The sequence below is a fragment of the Salvelinus fontinalis genome, chromosome 1 (assembly GCF_029448725.1).
Source record: "Salvelinus fontinalis isolate EN_2023a chromosome 1, ASM2944872v1, whole genome shotgun sequence".
Classification (NCBI taxonomy): Eukaryota; Metazoa; Chordata; class Actinopteri; order Salmoniformes; family Salmonidae; genus Salvelinus; species Salvelinus fontinalis.
Genome location: NC_074665.1, coordinates 7,087,607 through 7,111,482, shown reverse-complemented (window position 1 = coordinate 7,111,482; position 23,876 = coordinate 7,087,607). Strand labels below are relative to the sequence as shown.

Genomic DNA, 23,876 nt, shown 5'->3' with positions numbered 1-23,876 from the left:
TGGAGTTATTCTAGTCCCTCACTAGCCCAAGCCCAAAGACCTCATCCAATTTCCAAATGTTTTCCATGGTATTCGCTGGGATGTCGTTGCTTCTTGTTTTTCTTTTTTCTCTCAAAATGAGAGCGGGGGGTGAGGGAGGAGCATTCCTCTCTGAGTTGTGTAATGTGAGAGGAGCTGGCTGGCATGAAGACATGATGCTAGGGCTCTGCCCCCCCCCCCCTCCCCACTACTCTCTGAGACTCTCTTCGAACACATCGGTTGCCTAGAGACCCACTGTGGGATACATGGTAACGGCAGGAAAAGGTCATCCAAACCTTTTTGAGAAGTTAATCATACCCTACGGTGGAGGTGGTAGGGGGCTCCAGTGGATGAGGGCAGAATGGTGAGGGTGTTCTAGAACACTCTACCGGAGCGTATCTTCTTCCCTCTGCTAGGCGCTTGATTGGTCAGCTTGGTGTCTCTGGCTGTGGTGGGAGTGTGGTTTCTTTCTGCAGAGGTGTTTGGTGTGGGGTTTTAATAACGGGCTAAAGGTCAGCTGTGATGTCATCCCTTGAGTGATGCAAGTGTCATTATGAGAGCAGTGTGGAAGCCTCTGGTTGTTCTTGCTGAACTCAGCAAATATAACAAGACAAAATCTTGCCAATGCCCTTATCTCCATTCATGCTGTCTTAATGGAGGGGCTGTGTTGCTGAATTTTGTGTTGCTATTATGCAATTGCACATGCAAACATTCAGAGTGAGCAGGCTTTGGAAAAACTGTCCCCCTCCCAGTACTTTTCCATCGTTCTCTTGAGTAATGGCACCATGGTGTAAAGCCTTCCAGTACGAGCACAAATGCAGCAGTGAAGCCGCTGACGCTTCCGTCTTGTGTTTCTGAAGAAAATATTTAATCAGAAGGATAAAAACAGGAGGATATCTGCCCGTTATTAGGCTAGCCTGTATAGTGGAGAGTTTGTTACCACGTTATTAGGCTAGCCTGTATAGTGAAGAGTTTGTTACCACGTTATTAGGCTAGCCTGTATAGTGGAGAGTTTGTTACCACGTTATTAGGCTAGCCTGTATAGTGAAGAGTTTGTTACCACGTTATTAGGCTAGCCTGTATAGTGGAGAGTTTGTTACCACGTTATTAGGCTAGCCTGTATAGTGAAGAGTTTGTTACCACGTTATTAGGCTAGCCTGTATAGTGAAGAGTTTATTACCACGTTATTAGGCTAGCCTGTATAGTGAAGAGTTTGTTACCACGTTATTAGGCTAGCCTGTATAGTGAAGAGTTTGTTACCACGTTATTAGGCTAGCCTGTATAGTGAAGAGTTTGTTACCACGTTATTAGGCTAGCCTGTATAGTGAAGAGTTTGTTACCACGTTATTAGGCTAGCCTGTATAGTGGAGAGTTTGTTACCACGTTATTAGGCTAGCCTGTATAGTGGAGAGTTTGTTACCACGTTATTAGGCTAGCCTGTATAGTGGAGAGTTTGTTACCACGTTATTAGGCTAGCCTGTATAGTGAAGAGTTTGTTACCACGTTATCAGGCTAGCCTGTATAGTGAAGAGTTTGTTACCACGTTATTAGGCTAGCCTGTATAGTGGAGAGTTTGTTACCACGTTATTAGGCTAGCCTGTATAGTGAAGAGTTTATTACCACAGGTGTGTGTGTGTGTGTGTGTGTGTGTGTGTGTGTGTGTGTGTGTGTGTGTGCAGCTTGTTCAGAACAACTGGAAAGGTCACCTTTTCTTTTCACTATGCAAATCAATCAGCCAATCGACAGCCTCCAGTCAATTGTTGACATGATCTATGCAGACTGGACTTTCTCATCCAACAGGATTACATGAAAATACACCTACATTTATTTAGGCCCAGTGTCATTTTATTTGAATTGACATCCCCTCATAGCCACTTACCTCGTTGACCTAACTGAAATCACATTATGTCATGTTCGTGGTGAAATTGATTACCATAGGACACTTTGACCTTTCACACTACTCTTTGCATTAACGATATAGTTAGAACCTTTACAGTTGGTGTTTAATATTTTAGATGATGTTGTGTGGGTGTGAGCATCAAAACGAAGTTCACTAAGTAGGTTGATCAAGCTTTGATAATATGCTAATGTTGTCTTTCTCCTCTTTTGAATGTCTCTGTCCAGGTATGGCCTCACAAGTCTGGATCTACCCACCACACATTTATCAAATCCAGACTAGTGCCTTTTGCAGCGTGAAGAAAGTCAAAGTGGAGCCCAGCAGCTGTGTGTACCATGAGAGAGCCCAAACGCAGACTTCTCTGAACGGTAGAACCCTTGGCATAGTGCACCCGATCAGACTCGCTCCCTCCTTTGCAACCCGAGACTCTGCAGCGTGTGAGAGAACGTGTGGCGGCGGGCAGGAGTTCCCTGTACAGACGGTGGCCGTGCGTGGGGTACGGAGAAAGCAGAACGGAACAGGAGGAACAGGCCCGGCGGAGGCCCAGCAGCCCCAGGACACAGGGCCAGTCCCCAGGCAGGGCAAGGGGCAGGAGCAGACGGACAGAGACGGGGGAGGCAGCAGTAGTGGAGCGACAGGAGGAGGGGGAAGTGGGGAGGAAGGTAGAAGAGGTAGGAAGGAAGAGACAGAAGGTGACTGGGAAGAGGGCGATTGTGGAGGTTTGAACTTGGCCGACAGCGCTCAGCGATGTGGGCTGAAACGTAAGAGCGAGGAGCTTGATAACCGCGGGAGCACCATGCAGATAGTGGAGGACCTGTCCATGTTGCCAGCCATGATGCAAACGACCAATGGTGGAAATCCAGCTGGGTTGCCCGCGCCCACGGCTGTAGGGGGCGCACGAGGACCCCCAACCAAACAGGGAGCGGCGGGCGGAGCAGGAGGGGGTGACGGGGACTACCAGCTGGTGCAGCACGAGGTCCTGTGCTCCATGAAGAACACGTACGAGGTGCTGGACTTCCTGGGCCGCGGCACCTTCGGACAGGTGGTAAAGTGCTGGAAGAGGGGTACTGGGGAGGTGGTGGCGGTGAAGATCCTGAAGAACCACCCGTCATACGCACGCCAGGGCCAGATCGAGGTGGGCATTCTAGCCCGACTGAGCGGGGAGAACGCGGATGAGCACAACCTGGTGCGGGCCTTCGAGTGCTTCCAGCACCGCAGCCACACGTGCCTGGTTTTTGAGATGCTGGAGCAGAACCTCTATGACTTCCTCAAGCAGAACAAGTTCAGCCCGCTGCCGCTGAAGGTGATCCGGCCCGTGCTGCAGCAGGTGGCCACAGCCCTGAAGAAGTTGAAGACCATGGGTCTGATCCACGCGGACCTAAAGCCGGAGAACATTATGCTGGTGGACCCTGTCAGGCAGCCCTACAGGGTGAAGGTGATAGACTTTGGCTCAGCCAGCCACGTGTCCAAGGCTGTGTGCTCCACATACCTCCAGTCCCGGTACTACAGGTCAGTGTCCACGGAGGTTGGGGATGGAGGGCTACACATTCAATGCTGGGTGGTTTGTGTACAATACAGGCTGTCTATAATAAATCAGTGAGTCAGCGCAGGAGAGGCCAGGATTATCAAATTCTGACAGTAAATCCTTAAAGTTCAAGAGTAATGACATATATCCTCCCTAATATGCTGGAGCTTCTGTTAGGGAGCTGAGATCATCTTGAAATCTAATTCTCTGGTGGCCACATATGAGGTAAGGCTGCACAATGAATCGATTTTATATCGAAATCGCAATACGGACATGTTCAATATCCGTATCACATGCAATGTTTTGAAATGCCACTCAGCCGTGTGTAACATCCGTTTTTAAAGTTTACTCCTGTTTTTCTCCTGCGGCTGCTTTCCACACACACCAAGGCTTGCCCTGTCACTCCAGGATCGCAGTTCCTCCTCTTACATCCACTACGTTTGCACTCTGTTCTGTTAGGTCAAATGCAGACAACCGATTGTTCCAAACAAGAACGATGCTGCGGTCCACTTTATTTTTTAAAATAAATAATGATTTTTCTATGATTCTATCATTTTATCCAAGTGTTTGGATTTTTATCACAAGCCAAATCACAATAATACAATTATTTTGTTGTTTTGCCCATATCGTGCAGCCCTACCATGACAAAAAACGCCCTTCTGAGGTCAGGCAAGGATATGTCTTCTCTATTGCCTAACATCCTGCGAGTTCAGGAGCCGCATACCACGACCTGTGAAAAAATGTGACCCCACAGCATTACTGGCAGGGGGTAGCCCGCTCACGTCCCCTCAGCCTGGGAAAGGAAACCGTGTTCTGAAAACAGACTGCAACACAATGAGGCGGGGAAAAAATCAATAACTGTCTGTATGAGTTTGTGAACATCTCACACATTGTTATCAGTCCTGGTGAGGCTGGGTGAGGCTGGGTGAGGCTGGGTGAGGCTGGGTGAGGCTGGGTGAGGCTGGGTGAGGCTGGGTGAGGCTGGGTGAGGCTGGGTGAGGCTGGGTTAGGCTGGGTTAGGCTGGAGGCTGGGTTAGGCTGGAGGCTGGGTTAGGCTGGAGGCTGGGTTAGGCTGGAGGCTGGTTTAGGATTGAGCCGTCACCAGTCTGTAGAATTTGTCAAGATGTCATGGTGAACAAGGAACTGCCTGTAGGCAAATATTTGAAGTGTAAGCCTTAATGCACAGGCCTATGCTTACACCCGTTTGATTAAATATCTGTGAAGAGCAGAAAGGCCCACTGCATCTGTACACTATGTGTGTTCCCTTGGAAGGAAATGTGATTGTTGTGTAAAGAGCGTTAGGCCATGTTGCATACAGACCATGCTAACCATCTGAGGATGAACAACTTCTCTCTCAGCCCAACACCTCCCGAGTCTGAACGTAACTCTGTTACCAACCCTGATGCGTAACATGGCAGCTTATCTATCTGGTATGTTTATTCTGAGAATAATGTTTCTTCTGCTCTTGGACAGGCGAACGGAAAACTCACGAGAAGAATTACACTTGGCAGCACCCTATGGGCGCCGGTAGTTTTAGTTTTTGAGAAACGGGGCCCTGAAATGATATGAACTGTTACGTAATGGTCTGGACAGGAATGACCCAGTTTAGTGTCAGTCTGTGGTTTCTACCTCGTAGCTGCTGTGCTAGCAGACTATTTGTGTGGTGAGGAGGCAGTTTAGTGTCAGTCTGTGGTTTCTACCTCGTAGCTGCTGTGCTGGCAGGCTATTTGTGTGGTGAGGAGGATGTTTAGTGTCAGTCTGTGGTTTCTACCTCGTAGCTGCTGTGCTGGCAGACTATTTGTGTGGTGAGGAGGATGTTTAGTGTCAGTCTGTGGTTTCTACCTCGTAGCTGCTGTGCTAGCAGACTATTTGTGTGGTGAGGAGGATGTTTAGTGTCAGTCTGTGGTTTCTACCTCGTAGCTGCTGTGTTGGCAGGCTATTTGTGTGGTGAGGAGGATGTTTAGTGTCAGTCTGTGGTTTCTACCTCGTAGCTGCTGTGCTGGCAGACTATTTGTGTGGTGAGGAGGATGTTTAGTGTCAGTCTGTGGTTTCTACCTCGTAGCTGCTGTGCTGGCAGGCTATTTGTGTGGTGAGGAGGATGTTTAGTGTCAGTCTGTGGTTTCTACCTCGTAGCTGCTGTGTTGGCAGGCTATTTGTGTGGTGAGGAGGATGTTTAGTGTCAGTCTGTGGTTTCTACCTCGTAGCTGCTGTGCTGGCAGACTATTTGTGTGGTGAGGAGGATGTTTAGTGTCAGTCTGTGGTTTCTACCTTGTAGCTGCTGTGCTGGCAGGCTATTTGTGTGGTGAGGAGGATGTTTAGTGTCAGTCTGTGGTTTCTACCTCGTAGCTGCTGTGCTGGCAGGCTATTTGTGTGGTGAGGAGGATGTTTAGTGTCAGTCTGTGGTTTCTACCTCGTAGCTGCTGTGCTGGCAGGCTATTTGTGTGGTGAGGAGGATGTTTAGTGTCAGTCTGTGGTTTCTACCTCGTAGCTGCTGTGCTGGCAGGCTATTTGTGTGGTGAGGAGGATGTTTAGTGAAGCCTCAACCCCATTCAGTACTCAGTTCCTGAGAGGTCTCATCGGAGGAAGAACATGCAGGATGACTTGTTTTTGTGACCGGAAAATACATTTGTCCTCCTTAAATAGAAAGCACTGCACTGTCTCTCAGAACATTTCATAGGGGCAGCTAGGCCTATTTAGTGATTCACATACATTATATATAGGGGGGATGGTTTGACTGTTAAACAGCACAGAGGTCTGTCTTGTAAAATGTCACGATGGAGTTCTAATGTAATGACTCTAATGGTTCTGTCATAGCTGGCTGCACCATATAATGTCATAACCTTGCATTAGCCACCGTGAGCTTCCAGCTGCTCTGCTACCAGATCCTGTTCTGTGTGGTGGTGGTGAATGATGTCACCCTGATGAAGGCTTTAATGCCGAAACCACTCGGTTTAGGAAGCACCTTTTTACTGAACCTGAAAAGCCTGAGTATCACAGACTCGCTTTCTCCTTCAATTCATACACCTTGGTCGGTCTGTGAGGTAGGAGCCTATTCTTTTCCCCTTGTTGTGGTAGCTCTCCTGTTTTCCACTGCCTCAGAAGAGCATCATCAGGCAGCCTTACTGCACCAGGATGGATGTTTCTAATTACCCAGTTCTAATTAAAGTCTCTGCTCTGGTTCTGGGGGGAGGAGGGGGAGAGGGAATGGGCACGTGTGCACTGCAGCCATGTCCTCAGTAAGTGGGCATAACACAGGCTTCTCTGTTGTCTGCTTCGCTAGTGGTTTGCTATTTGACATGTTTATTGAACAGACCAACACCCAAGAAGGAGGCGTTCATTTTTGCAAGCCGTTGTAAAAGTGACAGCATAAAAGTATCATGTCAATTGAGATTGTGTCTGTACCACAACACAGACGTGAAGTCCGTGTTTTAATTTGCACTTTAAAATCCCTTGATCCCGCGTATCTTTCTCAGCCCTGGGTCTTCTGCTGGCTCTCACAGAGACAAGGTCAGCCACTAGGGACTGACTCACACGGCTCAAATTCATGTGCGTCATCTCATTCCAATTCCAGCTTTTTGTTGCATGTATTCTCAAGGCATGTTGGAGAGGCTTGAAGTCAACACACACACACACACACACACACACACACACACACACACACACACACACACACACACACACACACACACACACACACACACTATAGAAATAGCATGTTGTAGACCTATCGTCAGTTGAGAGTAGTTTGTCTGTCTGGTACAGTGTCCAGCATCGTTGTCTGATAATTCAGTAGAGCCACAACAAGCCCATCCACAGCACAGTGACTCAAGTTCATTGACACACCTGGTATCCAGAGGAACCGGGACAGCCAGAGAGCAGTGTTTGTGTCCCAGAGATCAGTCTGTCAGCTTTTCCCTTGGTGAAAATGTCAGGAATGTCCTGGGGAATCTTGGAGAGCTCTAGGGTGTATTCATTACACCAATTCTGTTGCAAAACATTTCATTTACTCCAAACAAAAAAAACATTTTGCAACGAAAACGAGAGCTTCTATTGGACAAATTCCGGTATGTCCCTCCCCGTTTCATTCCGTTTGCTCTGTTTGATTCCGTTTGGTTCTTAAACAGTAAACGTTTTCCATTGCAAGACATAATGAATACACCCCTGCTGTGTATCCTGCTCTAAACACACAGAGCTTCCAGGTTTTTAGGGATCATACATGTATGCTTCCAGAGTTTGATACATGTTCCTAAAGCCCCATGGGAGTTGGAGTCTACTGTACTTGTTGTCTGTATTGCAGACTTGGCACCTGGTACATAATATGTTGTCGTTCCGTAGGTGTGGGGCCTAATCCCCACATGCCCCTGCTGCTCCCTCTCTGATTAAATCTGATGACACAGTCTGTCTGAGCCCATACCAGCCTCTTACTGCCCTAGACTAGACTCCAGTAGTCTGTGTGCCATTACTTTGCATTCGGGTGTTAAGATGATGCAATTTGATTGGTTCCCCGGTAAGCTCCTCCCCTGCCCTCAGAGCCTATCATCTTACTCCAGGCAGTTGTTTTTGAGACCCCCCTCCTGTTGATATCAAATTGGTGTTGACTCCGGTCAGTCATTTCATTTTGAACATCAACAGCCCAGCCACTTGACTTCTGAAAACGATGTGCAAGTGATGATGTCCTAGGTCAATCTTTTGAATGGACTTGACCATTCTATCATCAAATTCATGAAAACACAGTCATTTAAGATACAGTATATATCAAATTATATTAGTGTTTGTGGAATTTACTTCTGCCAGATGCCTTTTATGAAGTTATGTTAAAGACCATTGTGCTTTGTTTTTCGCCCATTTGAAAAAAAAAAAAAGACTACAGTTAAACTACAATACTACTTCCTGGAAAGCGGTGCGTCACTTTCATACCGTATAGCCATTGAACAAACTGTATAAGCCAGACTCGTGGGGTGGAGCGTGCAGAGTCAGTAATGAGTAAGTGTAGCTTCCTTTCCCTCTCGGGTCTCCTGGGCCTATGATGTGCTGACTGACTTTTCAAGTTATATAACAACTCTCTCATATCTTCCATCTTCAATTTCTGCATTTGTCACAGGGGTGGTGTTGGCAGGAGTTCTGTGGTATGATTCTCCTTTTTATAGGCCCTGTACATATGACTAAAAGTGACGACGTCATTGATCTCTTACTGAGGAAAGTTTGTCTCCTCACAATTCACTGGGCTCGATCATCTGAGGAATGGCGGTTGGGCTAGCTGAATGCATAATTCACCTGAGGTGCCAGGCCAGCAGACCACATATGCGAGGACATATTGGGTGGTAAATTGTGCTAAAAGCCTTGGAACTCATCTTTGAGAGTCCTCCCCTGCCCTCGTTTGATTAATGGTAGTCACTGGCTGAGTGAGCGGTTGAATTCCTCAAAGTGAGATGGAAGGAGTCGGGGATTAGTTTGTACTCCTAATGTTATGCCTTAGCGTCCGCGGGAGTACCTCTCCTTGGACTGGTTTAGACTCTAATACCAGCCTTTTAAACAGTAGTGTTACTACTTGTGAATTTGAGGTTTCTCTCTTTCTCTAAAGAACTGAAGGGAGGTTTAGTTTGATGTATGAACAGAGGATGCAGTTTGATGGTCTCTCATTCAATTACGCGTTGCAAGTTCAGACCGAAAGTGAGGTGAATCGATCGGAAAGAGTCTGAACAGGCCTCCTTAAAATGTTCAGCTAAGTTGTATCCAGAGGGAATGGATGGATGCTGTTCGGCAGCTAAATGCAGTTACATGGAATTGCTCTCGTGGAAGTGGACACCATCGGCTAGTCTGTCAGTGCCAGTATCACGTAGCCTAGCCTCAACCTGTGCTGATGTGGTATCATCTCAGAGACCAGACCTTCTGTTTGGCTCTCAGACGTTTAAAAAGAAAAAACGTCCATATTTCAAATGAGCCTAGTTGCTTGTTGTAGCCTATTCTGTGAGGTTATTCTCTTTTGTAGTTTGAGTCAAAGTCGCAACAACAAAAAAAGAAACACTTCCTAAGAGATGACAGTATTAGGCTGTTAACTATGTCATTTAGATGTGGCCTAGTCTCTTAGTAATGTTTGGGTTGGTGGAAAAGGGAAGATACTGTAGAATGACTGTCACACGGCAGCTATATGTCTTAGTACAGGGGGATTTATATTTCATTTGAATAATTCATGCTTCCTGAACAATATTAAAATGGGAGGCTTGGGTCTGGGTTATCCATTTCCCTCTCTGTATGCAGCGTCTGTAGATTCCTGCTCACTGAGGTGAGATGAGTTGCAGTCACCCGAGTTGAGACTGGCGTTCTTCAGAACACTAGAAAACCGCTTGTCATAGATGACTTAATTATTCAAATGGAATCTCTGTGCAGCCTAGGCCTTTTTACTGCTGCTTCTCTGTACGTGTGGTATCTCTGTGCAGCCTAGGCCTTTTTACTGCTGCTTTTCTGTAGGTGTGGTATCTCTGTGCCGCCCAGGCCTTTTTACTGCTGCTTCTCTGTAGGTGTGGTATCTCTGTGCAGCCTAGGCCTTTTTACTGCTGCTTCTCTGTAGGTGTGGTATCTCTGTGCAGCCTAGGCCGTTTTACTGCTGCTTCTCTGTAGGTGTGGTATCTCTGTGCAGCCTAGGCCGTTTTACTGCTGCTTCTCTGTAGGTGTGGTATCTCTGTGCAGCCTAGGCCTTTTTACTGCTGCTTCTCTGTGGGTGTGGTATCTCTGTGGGTGTGGTATCTCTGTGGGTGTGGTATCTCTGTGGGTGTGGTATCTCTGTGGGTGTGGTATCTCTGTGGGTGTGGCATCGTACTTTTGCTGCAGTCCCACTGCTCTTTGTTTGACAAAAGTTTAAGGACGATGTTATGAGAGAAATGAAGTGTCTATTTCATCATACAATACCGCTGAACTTTAGAATTTCACAAATGATAAAGAGCAGTACACAAAGAAAGAATAATGTGTTTAATTCGTTGTCATACATGAATGTGAGGTTTTCTGGGTAAAGTAGTCCTATGCTTTAGTAGCCCTGCATACAGAGTTCATAGCAGTTCCAGTATGAACGGGGAAGCTGCAGCAACGTGCATGTAATAAAAAGGAGTGATGATCTCTCATGGTCTGTCATTTGTCTTCTCTCTAGTTGTCCACCAGTAGCAGGCTTAACATTAGGAGTTTCGTTACATAATAGGTCTACGTTTGTTGACAGGTGTGTGCATTTCTGTAGACAGTGGAGACATCTCTTGAATGATTCATTTAAACAAGAATGCTCAAGTTATATCCAGATGTGGGTACTCAGGCTATATCCAGATGTGGGTACTCAGGCTATATCCAGATGTGGGTACTCAGGCTATATCCAGATGTGGGTACTGAAGAGAAATGAGTTTGCAGTACATTACCACTTTGATGATCATTTCTGCTTCCTCTAGTCTGATAGGACAGTCTGGTTGACTCTCTTGGTGTGCATGTCAGCTGCAGAAGAGAAGCCCACAACATCCTCTGGGTTTAGCTCATCTCTCTGCTTTCTGACACACACAACCCAGCCTGACACACACACACACACACACACACACACACACACACACACACACACACACACACACACACACACCCTAACACACACAGGCCTCCTTTCACTCATTTCTGGTAAATGCACCATATTTTAGGAAGTGGCTCAAAATAGAAACGGCCCTACACTGTACTTTAGTGACTTTTGGCAGTTAAATACAGTGTGCAGCTGCTCTCTCCTCCATTTGCCAGTTCTACCCATCGACAGCATGGGTCGCCAAGTCATTCTCACCAGCCATTTTATCTTCAGATACAATTTTAGAGCAGTATATTGTCTACTTTCAATGGAGGACCACACAGAATGATGATAAGCCTAGCCCACCAGTGGTACTTTGTGTCGGAAGAGCTGGCTTAATGAAGATTTCTATTCAACCTAATGGGGGATGTCATTTCATAAAGCAAGAGGGGCAGTGATATCATGTATGCCACGAACAAGGCACAATATTCATTAATTTGAACAAATGGAGAAAGTTCCCCTCAACATGCAGTTTGCCATTTACAATTCCCCCAAAATCAATTGATGACTTTTAGTGGACTTTCCCTCCTCCACTGCATCCAGGTTGTGTGTGAAATAGAAAAGGGAACTGCTGGACTGTATCCTGATGTTTATACTGTCAGACCCGTTCTGTATCTTACCGGGGTATACGGCATTACCGCAACTACACACAAGGGCTGATATAAAAAACGTCTTAATATATTACTTTCTTTTTTTTGACGCACAAAACAATTTAGACAAAAAGGATCTTGATCCAGGAGGGGATTGAATGTCTCTGCTGTAACCAAGAAGCTTGGTCTGGACTTGTAGCCAGTTAGAAAACCAAACGCATAGCTGGAGGCCTGAGCTGGATATCATTTATTTGACACATCTTAGATATCTTTATAGTTATAAGTAGTGGCGTAGCATGCATTACGCGAGGCGGGGGATGCCCCCCCCCCCCTTTTTTTGTTGACTAAATACCCCGCTATACGGTATAAAGCCTACTCTCTATGTTGAACAATCCCTTAGCGCTCTCTATGTTGAGCAGTCCCTTAGCGCTCTATGTTGAGCAGTCCCTTAGCGCTCTCTATGTTGAGCAGTCCCTTAGCGCTCTCTATGTTGAGCAGTCCCTTAGCGCTCTCTATGTTGAGCAGTCCCTTAGCGCTCTCTATGTTGAGCAGTCCCTTAGCGCTCTCTATGTTGAGCAGTCCCTTAGCGCTCTCTATGTTGAGCAGTCCCTTAGCGCTCTCTATGTTGAGCAGTCCCTTAGCGCTCTCTATGTTGAGCAGTCCCTTAGCGCTCTCTATGTTGAGCAGTCCCTTAGCGCTCTCTATGTTGAGCAGTCCCTTAGCGCTCTCTATGTTGAGCAGTCCCTTAGCGCTCTCTATGTTGAGCAGTCCCTTAGCGCTCTCTATGTTGAGCAGTCCCTTAGCGCTCTCTATGTTGAGCAGTCCCTTAGCGCTCTCTATGTTGAGCAGTCCCTTAGCGCTCTCTATGTTGAACAGTCCCTTAGCGCTCTCTATGTTGAGCAGTCCCTTAGCGCTCTCTATGTTGAACAGTCCCTTAGCGCTCTCTATGTTGAGCAGTCCCTTAGCGCTCTCTATGTTGAGCAGTCCCTTAGCGCTCTCTATGTTGAGCAGTCCCTTAGCGCTCTCTATGTTGAGCAGTCCCTTAGCGCTCTCTATGTTGAGCAGTCCCTTAGCGCTCTCTATGTTGAGCAGTCCCTTAGCGCTCTCTATGTTGAGCAGTCCCTTAGCGCTCTCTATGTTGAACAGTCCCTTAGCGCTCTCTATGTTGAGCAGTCCCTTAGCGCTCTCTATGTTGAGCAGTCCCTTAGCGCTCTCTATGTTGAGCAGTCCCTTAGCGCTCTCTATGTTGAGCAGTCCCTTAGCGCTCTCTATGTTGAGCAGTCCCTTAGCGCTCTCTATGTTGAGCAGTCCCTTAGCGCTCTCTATGTTGAGCAGTCCCTTAGCGCTCTCTATGTTGAGCAGTCCCTTAGCGCTCTCTATGTTGAGCAGTCCCTTAGCGCTCTCTATGTTGAGCAGTCCCTTAGCGCTCTCTATGTTGAGCAGTCCCTTAGCGCTCTCTCTGTTGACAGTCCCTTAGCGCTCTCTCTGTTGAGCAGTCCCTTAGCGCTCTCTCTGTTGAGCAGTCCCTTAGCGCGCTCTCTGTTGAGCAGTCCCTTAGCGCTCTCTCTGTTGAGCAGTCCCTTAGCGCTCTCTCTGTTGAGCAGTCCCTTAGCGCTCTCTCTCTGTTGAGCAGTCGCTTAGCGCTCTCTCTCTGTTGAGCAGTCCCTTAGCGCTCTCTCTCTCTGTTGAGCAGTCCCTTAGCGCTCTCTCTCTCTGTTGAGCAGTCCCTTAGCGCTCTCTCTCTGTTGAGCAGTCCCTTAGCGCTCTCTCTCTGTTGAGCAGTCCCTTAGCGCTCTCTCTCTGTTGAGCAGTCCCTTAGCGCTCTCTCTCTGTTGAGCAGTCCCTTAGCGCTCTCTCTCTGTTGAGCAGTCCCTTAGCGCTCTCTCTCTGTTGAGCAGTCCCTTAGCGCTCTCTCTCTGTTGAGCAGTCCCTTAGCGCTCTCTCTCTGTTGAGCAGTCCCTTAGCGCTCTCTCTCTGTTGAGCAGTCCCTTAGCGCTCTCTCTCTGTTGAGCAGTCCCTTAGCGCTCTCTCTCTGTTGAGCAGTCCCTTAGCGCTCTCTCTCTGTTGAGCAGCATAGTCTTTACCAGTATGTGGATCCAGGGAATGTTTTGGCCTTTCCCATTGGCTAGGCCTATTGGCCTGCCTAATCATATGATTCAATACTTTGGTTGCTTCCAATCTGCCACCATGACCACTAGCCCCCAGGGAATGGTTGTGGAAGTGGTGTCCTGAAAAGGCAAGGCCTGCTACAGATTATTCTGCCTGGTAAAGCCCTGGGCCTGGTCATGAGAGAGTTGTACAGGTCTATCCTAACATCACATTACATGATCATGATCCTGCCTCCTGCTGTCGCTGCTCCTCTGGTTAGAGGATCTCCCAGACATACGGAGGGAGAGGGCAGAGAGGGGTAGGAGGTGGAAGGCTAGGGGTGGAGAGGTTGCTTAAAATAGCTGATGGGAAGGCGACCAGCACCGTTGGACTTCTATAGATGGTGAAGCGCGCTGGCAGCCGGAGCAAAATATGGGCCGGGTGAAATGCAAGAGAGAGCGTGCTTGCTGGTTCAAGGTCAACCAGCTCCAACGTCAGCTGTTTTGCAATGTGTTTGCAGTCTGGATGGGTGTGTGTGTGCCTGTGTCCACATAGTGGGTGGAAATATTCACGTTGAGTCTATTTGAATGTGAGTCTGTGGTTTCTTCACCCCCTCAGACTTCCACGTTTGGGGCCTTTGCCTGGGCCCTCAGACGTGATTCACTCTACTTTTTATTTTGTTTTCCCCTTTTTAAAACCCTGTAGCCATTTTGGTCTGGCACTTTTAATTAGTTTAACATTTCTCCTATCTGGGCTTGGTGATTGGTGAACCACCGGCTCCCCTCAGCTCTTCTCTCCAGACTGAGGCCTGTTTGTGTCTCTGACTGAACCTCCTAATTGGAGTCTTCAGATTGAAGCCCAAATGCCAGCGAGCCACGAGAAGGTTCCCTTAATTACGCCCCAGCACCCTCAACCTCTCTCTCTGTCTCTGTGTGTGTCAGACGTCCTGTTTCTGACGTCTTTACAAGAATCTGCGTTGAAAAAATGCTCAACACATAAACCCCCACCTCTAATTGCTTTCATTCTGCAGTTGATTTGCTCCCCTGGTGCGTTGCCCTTTCATTTTCTTCCACTCGGCAACTTTTATTCCCTCAATTTCATACTCTCCCGTTTTCATTGCCAGTAGCAATTTGAAGTAGAAATGTATTTTAAATAGGATTTGCACTTTCAAACGAACGTCTGTGAACTTAAACCTCCCGTAGCTAAGGACGGTCCCCTGTTTTTGTCTTGGTGGTGTGTCTGCATCGGTTCAACATGGACGCCATGCTGATCGCTGCATCATAGACCAGTAGCTTATCAGAAGCCAGCTAACACCACTAATTACTCACTGGTGTCTAACGTTACTGTGCTGTGTATCACTCTACTGGAGGCTAGTGCTTGTGTGTATGTGTGTGTTTTGGCAGGGAAAAGTGTGTGTGTGTTGGTGATCTCTGTTTGTTGTGTGGGTGTGTAAAAAGCCTAGTGTTTGTTTGTGTATACAGTATATGATCCCTTGTGTGTTTCTCTGAGTGTGCGTGTTAGTGCGTTTTCCTGTGTCGCTGGGCGTCGGTCGGTAGCACCAGGCCTATCAGGCGTATCTCCTTCCTCAGGTAACACTAGGCCTCTGTGTTTCGGTTTGCAGAGCAAGCTCATCAATCATTCATCAAAGACAGCTCCTAGCCAGAGAGCTGCTGTTAGCAACAGCGTAAACACAGCCAATCACATTATGTCCTACAACGGAGAACATGGCTAATTTATCCTGTAACCTAATTTGTCTCACTAAAAACGTGGCACCTACTTCACTGAATCGGAGGTGAGACTGTCCCAGCCAAGGATGCCCCCTCTATCGCTGGGTGTTGGTTTGACGTTGTTGTCTCTCTCTCTCTCTTGCTTTGTGAAATGCTACGGGGTTGATTATGTTCTTAGATACTGTGTCTGCTGCTCTTTATTGAATGCCTGGCCATCTAGTGTAATGACACCATCTCTTCTCTCTCTCCTGCTGCTGGAGTCTGTCTCACTGTGGTTCTCTCAGAAATGATTGCTTACGGGGTGAAAGACCAAGGAGCTGCAGCAAGGCCTCACTTTGAAAACACCAAGCTGCCTTGGAGATGACTGGAGGCCATGTTGTTTTGAAGGCCACGTTGTTGTCTAAGTTGGGTTCAGTCAAGGATGGACAACTTGTTGCTAAGGCCTGGTTGTTCAGTCCAGGCATTGTGTTGTCAGTTTTGGTCGAATACAGGAGACAAGATCTGACATTCTGATAAAGGCACTGGAACACGCCTGCTCGCTGGGACACGCCTGCTCGCTGGGACACGCCTGCTCGCTGGGACACGCCTGCTCGCTGGGACACGCCTGCTCGCTGGGACACGCCTGCTCGCTGGGACACGCCTGCTCGCTGGGACACGCCTGCTCGCTGGGACACGCCTGCTCGCTGGGACACGCCTGCTCGCTGGGACACGCCTGCTCGCTGGGACATGTCTGGAGAAGTTGTAGCCCAAGTTGCATTTATTTTTCTGACACAGACCTGTGGTTTTAGGTTGACTTACTCCAGGAAAAGATCCTAAGAGGTCTGGGTGAAATAGTTAGAAATAACAGCTACTAATGTGTTTGTGGGGTTGTTTTGGTTGCTACAGCTCTTTCACGAGCACCAATAATGCAGGAGTCCAGGGATCCCTGGCTATCAGTCACTGACACCCTGAACTCCACATCAGTCTTTCTGTTTCTCAGCACTGCTCCTTGGGATGTTACTGACTGGCTCATGATTAGTTAGCCAGCTGCCTTGGATTGGTTTAGCCTGACCAGCTGAGTTGGGCTTCTATGCTGCCTTTTGAACTGAAAGGAAGAGTACGGCTGTAGCAGACCGTGGCCCAACTAGGAGCTAGTAACAACACTTCATCCATGCTCCCCAGCCTCATGTACCCACTAAACATTAGCTTAGCGAACACCTTTGTCACAACTCTCCAGTGTACACAGCAGTAATCTACAGACCGGCCGAGCCCCTCCCATGTAAAAATGCTAGCCATTTCCTCCTGGATTCCCCTGGCTGTCTGCTAAACAGGCCAATGTGGTGAATTACATAACGTCGCTGTCTGATGATAAACCTTATCTCCAAAACACACACTTTAGGAAATACAAAAATTGCCATCTTTTCCCAACGAACATAACATTTTGAAACTAAAGCAGCTATTTTGCTATTTTCTTGGTCCCATAGTCCTGAAATGTTCAGTGTACGTTGAGGAGAGTTGCTGCTTTCAATAAATGTGAAAAGAAATTTGGGGTAAAAATGGAGTAACAAGGTTTTCATCTGACAGTGATGATAAGCAATGTTTAAGTAACAAGAAGTGCTATCAGTGAGCCAAGTGTCTAGTTCTCTGAGGGTGGCCTGTGATTTACTCAATTGCTCAACGTATTACACACACACTCTGAGACTCAAAACAATCTCGCTGCTTCCCTCACTCGTAAATTCATGGGGCCAGCTCATGCGAGCCAGTGAAAGTTGGCTCACAGAAGGCAAGAGGAGACTGCTGTGTTAGGTCAGGTTTTCCACGTATTCCTGGAATTTCTCCCCCTCCACATAACTCCACTAATGACAAGACCCCCTAACATCCAGGTCCCTTGGTACTGATCGATAGGGAAGGCTGCTCTGCAGAAATACTCCAAATCAACTGTTTGAAAGGTCAATTTAATCCTTCTTTGACTATTGTTGTAGAACATATTTCAGCTTTACGCTGTTTGCTCTCATGGTTTGATACATCCAGCCCCAATTGCTGTGTTTTGCTCTCTTCTCCCTGCTGTGGAGATGGAGGACAGCCCTGCTGACAGTTTAGCCTGGAGGTTTTCCAGGAAGTGGGTGGACCAGTGGAGCTCCTGTAAAACTCAATGTGCAATTCAGTAACCTCCCATCTCTCCAAAGGAGCGAGGATATTTCACTCTGATGCCTCCGTAGGCATGTGTGTTTCTGTTTGGTCGTGTGTTGTGGCTTTGAGTTCATTGAATTGTTTTCACATTTGCAGGCCTGTGTTTTGTCTTGGGCAGCGTAGCGAGGCAGACTGGAAAAGAGTTGTGGATGATGGAGCGAGGGTAATGACTGGGTCAGGATGTGGTGAGGGAATGAAATGGTGGATGGTCCACTGGCCTTCAGAATCTGGACTCTCCTCCTCTGAGGTTCTTCGCTACCTCTGCTGTTCCCACTGGAGAAAGTGGACAACAAATACATTCTCCATTTAAAAACAAAGACTATTTTTAATGTGCATCGTATGAAAAGGTCTATATTTGTTCAAATGTTTTTATATACTTTTTGGCGCTTTTGAAGAACACAATCTTATTTTTCTAGTTGGATGTGAAGCTGGCTGTAATTTTGGTACGAGATGAGAAGCTTGCAAAGAGAGATGGATCAAGGAGACAGATTTGGAGTCAGCGACGTGTTGGCTTTCTGAATTGAAATGGAAGTGTTTTTCTCTCTAGAATGTACAAAAATGTCCTTCTGTTACTTGTCCCTGCCTGTTTGAGTTAGCGTTTTCAGACCGTCCCAGCGTCTCACATCGCGGCGGAGCAAGAAAAGGTCTTTAGATGATGTCATGTATATAAGGGCCTGAACTGAAAGGAGGGGGGAAATGATAATGATATGGGTTTGTCACGCATGCCTTCCTACCACTGTACAGAAGGATGTGGGATTCAAGCAGTGTTTTGTATCTGACTTCCTGCCTTGTTTCGACTTGTTAGAAAGGCTTTCATACGCCCGATAATCTCACAAACCCAGAACCAAAATCTTGCATATTTACATTCGACGCCCGATTAGGTTCTGGGGGATGTATGACAAACGATGCTAACAAGACTAGCGAGGTCTCCACCCCCCTAAAGTGAAACTCTCAGCCAAAGCATTTGCCAACTGTCCCCTCACCTTTTGAAATTGGAAAAGATGCGAATGCCTGTGAAAATCGTGATTTTGCCAAATGATCGGTGACAAACATGCGCTCACAGGATCAGATTTCCTCGCTGGTCATCATCCCACAGTCTGTTGACAGAGGCTACGATACCATTTCTGTTACGTGTGTCTGTCCACGTTGTGGGTGTTGAAACATAGGCCCTTTCTCATAACTAGCCTGTTATTACCTAGGCTCAGATCTCTGAGCTAGAAATATTAGGCCTGAGTTTGGTGTGTGTTATCATTATTTAATCACTGGCCTTGCCTCCATCTTCTATAGACGCAGTGTGGTTACGTTGTTATAGACACACCTGCATGCTGGCCTATATACATGCTGTGTGTTCCTCCTGACCTCAATTTTCTAGTTCAGATACTTTCCATGACGTGTCTGGCTGACGTTTGTCAACAAAGGCAAGGACACGAGAACAGTCACTCTGGGATAGAAGTGCTGAATAGGAGAAGGTGTCATTGAAGAGCTCTTTCATTCAAATGTGTACACACACACACAGACACACACACAGACACACACAGACACACACAGACACACACAGACACACACAGACACACACAGACACACACAGACACACACAGACACACACAGACACACACAGACACACACAGACACACACAGACACACACAGACACACACAGACACACACAGACACACACACACACACTCAATGCGGGCTAAGGAAAGGTAGAGCTCATTCATGATCTCCTAGTGTTGTTTTCTGTCCTCGGTTTAATGTGCTGCTATTCTATTTGACATGTTATCCTAACTCCATTCAGCTGAGCAGAAAGTAGGCCTATTGCCTGGCAATTTTCACATGATGATAACATTAGTGCCGTAATGTTCTCCTCTGCATGTGTTTGTGTCAGGCAGGGCAGCGGAGGTGTGTTGTTGCTAGCTGTGTGCATGAGCTACGTCATCCCTGATTGGAGCCAGCTCTGTGTTCCAGTTAATAATTCAGAATGCAACAAGGGTGTGTGGAATTACAGTTCCTGGAAGGGAAAGATTCCGTTCTTTCTCTCATTGAGACGGTCATTAGCCAATGTGTCAGTCAGAACTCAGATAAAATCACTTGAATACCAGCAGCACAGTATTTGTAGCCAGGGTCTATATCTAGAATGACACATGGTTTATTTAGAGTAGCTGCTAGCCTACCTGAGCAAATACATGGAAACCGTCACCCCTCACCTCAGATGAAGCCTAGTCTACCTTGTTTGTTGCTTGTGTGGGGGTTGACCGTCACTCTACACCCATCTCTCTTTCTCAGGGAAGAGGCAGCCTGAATCGCAGACCTATTTCTGGAGTGTGGGATCAGGGTCATGAATTTAAAAAAATGCCCATATAGATTATTTCTCTCAGTAACCAGCTGCACCTAGCATATACCAGTGTTTCCCCTAAGATTCTTTTCAACAGTGGTGGCAAAGGTAGCGGCTACTAGCGTTACTTCAATGACATGCTAGCTGTTCCCATAGACTTCCAGTCATTGAGCCAACGACTATCCATTTAAAAGCACTTCCCGGCAGAAATATCTACCAACCTACCGTGCATTTGGAAAATATTCAGACCCCTTCACTTTTTCCACTGTTTGTTATGTTACAGCCTTATTCTAAAATGTATTAAATTGTTTTTATTTTTTCTTATTAATCTACATGCAATACCTCATAATGACAAAGTAAAAATAGGGTTTAAAAAATACTAAACTATGAAATTGTACATAAGTTTCCAGACCATTTACTCTTTTACTTTGTTGAAGCACCTTTGGCAGAGATTACAGCCTTGAGTCTTCTTGGGTATGACGCTACAAGCTTGGCACACCCGTATCTGGCAAGTTTCTCCCATTCTTCTCTGCAGATCCTCTCAAGCTCTGTCAGGTTGGATGGGGAGGGTCACTGCACTGCTATTTTCAGGTCTCTCCAGTGATGTTCAATTGGGTTCAGGCTCTGGCTGGGCCACTCAAAGACATTCAGAGACATGTCCAGAAGCCACTTCTACGTTGTCTTGGCTGTGTGCTTAGGGTTGTTGACCTCACCCCAGTCTGAGGTCCTGAGCACTCTGGAGCAGGTTTTCATCAAGGATCTCTCAGAGTAAAGCACAATCTTTCCCACAATGCTGACTAGTCTCCCAGTCCCTGCCGCTGTAAAACATGACCACAGTATGATGCTGCCTCCATTCTTCAACGTTTGGGATGGTATTTGCCAGGTGATGAGCAGTGCCTGGTTTCCTCCGGACGTGACGCTTGGCATTCATGCCAAATAGTTCAATCTTGGTTTCATCAGACCAGAGAATCTTGTTTCTCATGGTCTGAGAGTCCTTTAGGTTCCTTTTGGCAAGCTCCAAGTGGGATGTCGTGCCTTTTACTGAGGAGTGGCTTCTGTCTGGCCACTCCACTATAAGATTGATTGGTGGAGTGCTGCAAAGATGGTTGTCCTTCTGGAATGTTCTCCCATCTCCAAAAAGGAACTCTGGAGCTCTGTAAGTGACCATCGGGTTCTTGGTCACCTCCCTGACCAAGGTCCTTCTCCCCCGATTTCTCAGTTTGGCCGCCGGGCGGTCATCTCTAGGAAGTCTTGGTGGTTCCAAACTTCTTCCATTTAAGAATGATGGAGGCCACTGTGTTCTTGGGGAACATCAATGCTCCATAACATCTTTTGGTACACTTCCCCAGATCTGTGCCTCAACACAATCCTGTCTCGGAGCTCTACGAACAATTCCTGGGTTTTGCTCTGACATGCATTGTCAACTGTAGGACCTTATATAGACAGGTGTGTGCCTTTACAATGTCCAATCAATTGAATTTACCACCGGTGGACTCCAATCAAGTTGTAGAAACATCTCAAGGATGATCAATGGAAACAGGATGCACCTGAGCTCATTTTCAACTCATAGCCAAGGGTTTGAAATCTTATGTAAATAAGGTATTTCTGTTATTTATTTTTAAATAACATTTTCAAAGTTTACCTTAGTCATTATGGGCTATTGTGTGTAGATTGATGATTCCCTTTATCTAATATTTTGTTTTGGTTGAAGGTTTTAACATTCGGCATCAAAAATATGCAAACGGAGAGAAAATCTGAAAGGGGGCAAATACTTTCACGGCACTGTATAAAAAGTCATTTTTTTGCAGCGGAGGCCAGAAGGAATATTGGTTAAACACTGCATAGCCTACACCCTACACCTTTGTTCTACAGTAGCTTAGAAACAGGAATGCTGCCTGTCAATGTCCTCTCTTACTGCAGAGGGCTTTTGACAATGTGTTAGTTCTAATAAGAGAAAATAAGATTCCATATGTTTATGTCATTGTGGAGTATTGTTTTAATTTGCGTCTACAGTTTACTGTATTCACTCGTCTCAGCAGGGGGAAGAGGGGGGGCGACTGACGCCAGATTTATGATATGGAATAGCACAGAACTTAAGTGTTTCCCTGGGGATCTTCAAAGTCGTCCCATGCTGACTTGCACTAATATAATTCAGAATTGATCCAGTAAAAGTCATGTCAGTAACTGGAACCAGGCCTTGAATACCAAGTGGACCTGTCACTTTATATGACTTGGACTTGCCATTAACATAAGAGATCAGGGCAGTTCTGAGAACCCCTTTGCTTTACATTCTCAGAACTATTTACAAATTCAGATGGGCACTCCTGAGTTCCCTCTTATTGAGTTAAGTGTAAATCATTCTAAATTACAGGCTTTTTCATTCTCTTCCTTTGCTATTCCAGAGTTTTTAGCACTCTGATACGGCTCTCCGTTTGTAATGGTTGTTTGTGGCGTGTGTGTGTCCATCCTCTAGCAGCTCTGGCGTCAGAGCCTGGTCTTCCGTGGGATATTAGTTTAGCAGATGTTGGAGGTGAGGACCCCGTTCCTTTCCTGGGGTCGTGGGACTCCTTCCCAAGCCCAAGGTCACCAAGAGGAGCTAACATCCTCCTGCGCTCTGTGGGATCCGGCCCTTTACCATGTTGGTGTTTTTACAGTCCCCACAGTCCTAGGCTTACTTATGCCTCTGCTTAGTGACTGTCTCTCAGTGGGGAGGGGGGAGAGAGATGGAAAGAGAGGGATGGAAGTGAAGGGAAAGATGGAGTGACAAACAAACTTAGAAGAGAATGAATAAAAGTGTGAGTCTGAGATGGAGGAAGGGACTGGGGGGCGAAGGGAAGGGACTGGGGGGCGAAGGGAAGGGACTGGGGGGCGAAGGGAAGGGACTGGGGGGCGAAGGGAAGGGACTGGGGGGCGAATGGAAGGCACTAAGGAAGAAGGGAGGCCATGTCTGAGGTTGCAGAATAGGCCTCTGAACTCAGTGACCAGGAAAAAGGGCTTATTTCATTGGCCACAGACACTGTGCACGAGGGAAAAGGCAAGGCAAGAAATGCAGTACAAGCTTAAGGCTATTTGATGAACACAAATAGGATTGTTTTGGTGTTATTACTCAGTGAATAAGTTAAGGGAGACTGGCTATTCCTTGGTTGCTGCAATCATGCACATTTGGCTCCCTATTTACAGTAGGAAGCAAACCAAACAAATCACCTCAAAGACAGAAGACTCCACTGCATGTTAATCTAAACATGTTTTCTGTTTGCAAAGGAAGAATGTTATTTCTGACAAAGACCATTTAAAATGGTCTTTGTCAGGTTACTCTCATGGCACCAGCCCCCACTGATGCCCTTAGCGGGTGTTAGTATGTTTACACAGCAGTGTGCCAATGCTGGGCTTACCACTGTGCTTCTGCTCGCTGGCATTGGAGTTGAGTTAGGCTTGGGCAGTATCCAGATTTTCAGATCGTCATACCATCCTTCTCTCATCCCGGGATTTATGGTATTACCGGCATAGCATACAAAGGGGCGTTAAAAACAAAAGCCCATTGGGCTATATTACCAGAATGCTAACAAAAGTAGCACAAACTAATAGCGAAATCACATAGATGCTCTTAGCTAAATGCTAACGAGCTAAAACTAACACACTAATTGCAAAGATGGGCAAATCGAGCTCATGAAGTTATACAAGCGTAGCCAGTAGCTACCGAATATCTTTTTCGGTGCGTGTGGACATTTATGAGAGCGATTGTGCAAATGAACAAAGTTGTGAGGCATGCTTTTCTAAAGGAAGAGCAGCATGTTTACACGGAGCAGAGGGGAGAAGAACGGAGGACCAAAAAGGACCAGCTGTACAGAACTCATCCAGAACTCATCCAGCACTCTTTGACTTCTAGCAGAAAGCCTTTCTGATATATCTGAGGGCCAACTTTTAGTAGTGAATTGCCTACAAGTGTA

At 46.7% G+C, this 23,876-nt stretch overlaps 1 protein-coding gene across 5 annotated transcripts in view; it reads left to right on the top strand.

Annotated features, from left to right (window-relative positions):
* The window catches only part of hipk3b (homeodomain interacting protein kinase 3b), a 72,819-nt gene that overhangs the window by 15,083 nt on the left and 33,860 nt on the right, over positions 1-23,876 (top strand). For all 5 annotated transcript variants that reach the window (XM_055944301.1, XM_055861083.1, XM_055861178.1 and 2 more), the window contains exon 2: positions 2,143-3,424. In XM_055944301.1, the coding sequence (XP_055800276.1) occupies positions 2,145-3,424 (1,280 nt within the window). In that variant the 5' untranslated portion in view covers positions 2,143-2,144. The remainder of the gene's footprint in view (positions 1-2,142; positions 3,425-23,876) is intronic.